Source organism: Cariama cristata, unplaced genomic scaffold (genome assembly GCF_000690535.1).
Source record: "Cariama cristata isolate BGI_N322 unplaced genomic scaffold, ASM69053v1 scaffold19101, whole genome shotgun sequence".
NCBI lineage: Eukaryota > Metazoa > Chordata > Aves > Cariamiformes > Cariamidae > Cariama > Cariama cristata.
In genome coordinates, this window is record NW_009597746.1 from 1 (window position 1) to 5376 (window position 5376).

Sequence of the window (5376 nt, forward strand, 5' to 3'; positions counted from 1 at the left end):
TGTTACCATGGCAACGATGGGGGGGCAAGGGCCATGTGTCACCTTAGGGTGGTGGCCAGGCCCTGTCCCCCCGCCCCGCGCTGAGGCCCTGTCCCTGTCCCCGCAGCATCGTGCACCTGTGCCTGCGCAAGGCCGACCAGAAGCTGGTGATCCTGAAGCAGATCCCGGTGGAGCAGATGAGCAAGGATGAGCGGCTGGCAGCGCAGAACGAGTGCCAAGTCCTCAAGCTCCTCAGCCACCCGAATGTCATCGAGTACTACGAGAACTTCCTGGAGGACAAGGCACTCATGATCGCCATGGAGTATGCCCCAGGTGGGCCCTGATCTCCCCCAGCACCTGCAGCTGGTTCCTTGCCAAGTCCAGGGGATGCCAAGCACTCAGCCTTTCTTGGGTCAAGCTGCCGTGGCGCCATGTTGTGCTTCTTGTAAAGATCCTGTGCTTTGGAACCCCAAAACATCCAAACATGTCTCTCTTGAACAGACATTTTTGTAGCAAAGGACCTGGGAGTCTTGATGAACACCAAGTTGACTGTGAGCCAAGTGGCTGAGCGCTGGCAGAGGTTGCCCAGGGAGGTTGTGGAGTCACCATCCTTGGAGATATTCAAAAGACAGGTCATGGTCCTGGGCAATCAGCTGTCGGTGGCCCTGGTTGAGCCAGGAATTGGACCAGATGACCTCCCAAGGTCCCTTCCAACCTCAATTATTCTGTGATTTATGCTTTATGCCTGCTAATCATATCCAAAACAAAGAGATTTCTAACACCTCTGTCACTGATAAGTGTGCTACCACCTGCTCCTGGCTTAGGTTTCATATCCATTTCCCTGTGTCAGCTCTCGGCCACACTGTTGGTCCCGCAGCTCCATGTGGGAAGGCGTGATTTCTGAGACTGGCTGTGGAGATTAAGATGAAATCAACATTTGCGTGAGGGTTTGTTAAAGGTTGTACGTGAGGCCTGAATCTGGTCTTCCCCTTCTCGACAGGGGCCTCTCCGTGCCACGTGGCCTCTTGGACTGCAAGAATTCTCTTCTGCAGAACAGGCTTATCTTGTTCTGCTATCGAGGTTTATGTCCTCCAAGAGCTGTAATTTTAGCATTTCTTTTCCTGCTGCCTTTGACAGTACATCAACAGTAACTTCTCTCTCGCTGTTTCTTCGTTCCACCAACTGTGCTGCTATTGTTCTCCGCACGGTCTCTGGAGCATTGGAGGACGTGCTGCGTGTCCCACTAGGACGTGCTTTTTCCCCATGCACTTGGCTTGTTAAGATGCTGTGGCTAAATCCCCCTGGCTTTTAGGCTGGGTTTGCGCTGCCCTGTGCAGCCACCCTTGCCGATAGCCCTTTGTTGTTCTTTGCAGGGGGCACGCTAGCGGAGTTTATTCATAAGCGCTGTAACTCCTTGCTGGATGAAGATACCATCCTGCACTTCTTCGTGCAGATCCTCCTGGCTCTCCACCACGTGCACACCAAGCAGATCCTGCACCGCGACCTGAAGACTCAGAACATCCTCTTGGACAAACATCGCATGATTGTCAAGATCGGAGACTTTGGCATCTCCAAAATCTTGAGCAGCAAGAGTAAAGCCTACACGGTGAGTGGCCTGGCTTTGCAGTGGAACTACTTACCACCACGGCAGCAGGCTGGAGACTCTGGACTTGGCTCACGATAGTCTCTTGGAAGCTGCTGTAGGCAGCGAGGTTGGATGTACCATACTTGCAGCAGACCACATCCGCGTGCCACAATGCTGCTTTGCTCCTTGGAGTTTATCTAGGCTGATGTCTTCACGCCCAAGTTTGCTGCAGCTCTGTGGGCTGCAGAAAGGTGAGAAAGACTTGCCTGCCCAAACCCGGGAGAGGATGGGGTGTCTGGGCCCACTGGTGAGTGTAGACAGGGTTCCTCCCACTGTCACAGTGGGAGGGGTGCTGTTTGCAGGCTCGTCTGACACATACTTGGCAACTGAATTCCTGCCTGTGCCCTGCCGTCCTGCCTTGTCTTAATCTCCTCTCTCTGCTTGAGACTTGAGTATCATTCCCCACCTGGTCTAATCTGACTAGACATTTGTATCACGCTCATTGCTCTGGGCTCTGATTCTCTCAAGTGGATAGGAGCAAAATCAGAGGTAATCTCTGTGTGTGCAAGGGAGGTCACCGGAAAAGCAAATCCTCGTGTTTTTTACTGAGCTTGTCAGGCAGATGTTGACACCAGGGAACAAAAGCCCAGCTCCGCTAAGCTTTGGTTGGTGGTGCTCTAGCCAGCCTGTGCGCTGGGCTCTGAACTGAGCCTTTCTCTTTCCACCTCACTGCCCCAGTTTCCCAGCATCATGGTAAATTTCTTTGTCTCTCCTAGGTTGTGGGAACTCCGTGCTACATCTCCCCAGAGCTCTGTGAAGGGAAGCCCTACAACCAGAAGAGTGATATCTGGGCTTTGGGCTGTGTGCTGTACGAACTTGCCAGCCTCAAGAGGGCTTTCGAAGCTGCGGTAAGAGGGATATGGTTCACATGTAGTGCAGGGAGCTGTGGCCTCTTACGGAGGTGAAAACGTATCCTTGGATCACTCTTCTCCCTGAGCCTGGAGGTGTGAAGGGTGAGGGCAGTGCTGAGAACTTCTTGCTCCTTGCCCTCACCTCTGACTGCCCGGCCACCACTGCATGTCCCTGTCTTGTTTTCTCTCCAGAATCTTCCCGCCTTAGTATTGAAGATCATGAGCGGGACGTTTGCCCCAATATCGGATAGATACAGCCCCGACCTGCGCCAGCTCATCCTTAGCATGCTGAACCTGGATCCTTCCAAGCGGCCCCAGCTGAATGAGATCATGGCCCAGGCCATCTGCATTCGGCCCCTTCTGAACCTCTACACCGATGTGGGCAGTGTCAAAATGAGAAGGCAAGTGATACTGCTAGCTTAGTGTCCCTTGGGAGAGGCTACCCCAGCCCACAGCATGTCTGACCCGCTCACGGTCTCCGTGACGAGCTCCGAAGAGAGCGTTGTCCCTGTGCAGCTCTCCTGCGTTACCCAACGTGCAGCTGCTGCGGGCTGAGCCAGGCCCAGTGGCTCGGGGCCACGGCAGGTGCCATGGCAGGTGTGGGCTTGTCATCGCAGTAACAGTGAATAGAGAGTTGTGAGCTCAGGGGGAAGTGAACTGATGCCAACTCCCCTCTCAAGTGGTTTAAAGCACCTACCGAGGCAATTCTGTGACCTATTCAGCCGTGGCTTATGCTGTAGCTCTGCCCAGACCTTCTGTGATCCAGGGCTCTGCAGGACCTCTGGGGCCAAGCTGACATTAAGGAGACTGGATTTTGGTTTGGCAGGCCTGAAAAACCCTTGGCTCCGGTGCCGACAGTGACCCACAGCCGGACGGGGGGACGAGTGAGCAGTGCCAGGCAGAGGGGTGAGTCCTGGCACAGTGTGTTCAACACAGCTCCATTCGGAAGGACCCTTTCCTTTGGCTGACAGGAGGTCAGAGAGGCACTCGAGCTTCTGGAGAGAGAAAATTAAGAGACTTCACCTTCCCTGAGCCCTGGAGGAGCCCATGGGCACCTCAGCTCTGGGGACCAAGCAGCGCTCTTTCTCCAGCTGCCTCTTCTAGATTTTGAACCCTTGAGTTTCTGCTGCTTCCAGCAAAGGCTGGAAAGCAGTCAGGGTTGCTGAGCGGGGATGTCCTGGTGCAAGGCAATGCAGCTGGCATTGGTAACAGTTAGGCTAGAGCTGCCGTGGTGCCGTTTCCCTCAATTCTGGGATAAAATACAAGAAGCTGTTCCCGTGTGTTTCTCTCAGCCCTGGCTCGGAGCTCCCCAGCAGCCCCTTGCCAGCCTTGGACTGGCACTGGTCTGGCTCTGCTAGCTGGCAGGCAGCTACACTGGCACCCGGACTGGCTGGTGTCATTTCTTTTCCTGTGGGAGGAGAGTCAGGGATCCATGTTAATGATTTCTCTTTGACCCACAGGTGTTCGAGGTGGTTCAGCCAGGACAGGAATCCCTCCTCCACTGTCGTCCATCTACACCTGGGGGAGCGGGATCACCACCCCGCTTCGCCTGCCCATGCTTAACACCGAAGTGGTGCAGGTGTCTGCCGGCAGGACACAGAAGGCCGGGGTCACCAAATCGGGGCGGCTTATCATGTGGGAAGTGAGTGATGGGGAACCTCGGGCAGGCAGGGTCCGTGGAAGCCTCAGATGTGTGATTGCTGAGGAGGAGATGTTTCTGCTCCCTACATAAGCCCTGGCACTGCGTCCTCCAGGACCGCTGTCCAGTCCAGGGTGTGGGTAACACTGCTAAGACTGTGGGAAGGGGCTCATCTGAGTTCTCCAACCCAGCTCTTGCTGTACAGAGGTGCAGCAGCCGACATGGCTTCTCTCTGCCAGGCTCCCCCGATGGGTGCTGCGGGAGGCCCTTCTCTCCCAGGAGCCACCGAGCAGCTCCAGCCTCAGTTTGTGTCCCGCTTTCTGGAGGGCCAGTCTGGCGTGACCATCAAACACGTGTCCTGCGGTGATCTCTTCACAGCCTGCCTCACAGGTGAGTTGCTGCCTTCTGCCTTCATCTGGCTGAGTCCCAGACCCCTCCGCCTGGCAGTTGGCTTGGAAATGCAGCGTGACTGCCTGGGGAACCTGCTCAGAGAGGAACCCGAGAGATGCACTGGGCTGGGGTGACACAAAGGCCTCTGTGGCCTCTCGTGTAACGTCAGGTCAGGGTCAGAAATGGCAGGCATGGTCCTCCTATGATGCCACACCGGTCAACTTGGTCCCAAAGGTCTGTCTGATATGAGGAGGGCCACAAATCTCCTCTTTTTGTTGTCCTGGCTGCTTTGGTGTCCCCTGAAGCCAGAACTGACCTGTATAGTGGGGACTGCCGTGTGAGGAGCGTCTGGGAAGTTCAGCCTTTCTCTGTCACATACTCTGTGAGCATGACGCAGACACAAGCAGTGACCAGCAGTGATGGGTGTTGCGGTGAGAAGTCAGCGTGAGCTCCTGCAGGGCCGGTTGTCCTCAGCCGCAGGAAGGCAGGGTCTGAAACCCGCTTAGAGTGGGCCAGGAGGCGTTCTGGCTGGGAGGGGAGGACGCACGCCAGCCTGAGGCCATGTTTGTGGAGCAAAGTCCTCCCAATGGTCCTTTGGGAGCCCTGTTTGCACTTCTGCTGGAGATCAGGGCAGCAAACGACAGATATGCAACTGGCAGACTTCATAGGCATGGGTTTGTCCTACCCCTCCATGGCGTTTTCTGCCACCCCTCTGCTGGGCAGCTGCTGAGTGAGTGCCTGTGTGTATTTAACACCTCGACAGACTGTGGAGTTAGCAGCTCCTGCGTACACAGCTGCAATAATGTTATCTCAGCACTCTCCTATCATCTGCTGTTTGTTTGGTGAGTTGTTGCAGCACAGTGAGGCTGCCG

At 55.4% G+C, this 5376-nt stretch overlaps 1 protein-coding gene across 1 annotated transcript in view; it reads left to right on the top strand.

The window, feature by feature from the left end:
• The first annotated feature begins 112 nt into the window (after nucleotides 1–112).
• Nucleotides 113–5376, top strand: part of NEK8 (NIMA-related kinase 8) — a 10021-nt gene continuing 4757 nt past the window's right edge. The window contains exons 1-7 of the mRNA XM_009709035.1: nucleotides 113–312; nucleotides 1353–1585; nucleotides 2341–2472; nucleotides 2668–2876; nucleotides 3302–3381; nucleotides 3936–4117; nucleotides 4354–4504. Of these exons, the coding sequence (XP_009707337.1) occupies nucleotides 177–312; nucleotides 1353–1585; nucleotides 2341–2472; nucleotides 2668–2876; nucleotides 3302–3381; nucleotides 3936–4117; nucleotides 4354–4504 (1123 nt within the window). The 5' untranslated portion in view covers nucleotides 113–176. The remainder of the gene's footprint in view (nucleotides 313–1352; nucleotides 1586–2340; nucleotides 2473–2667; nucleotides 2877–3301; nucleotides 3382–3935; nucleotides 4118–4353; nucleotides 4505–5376) is intronic.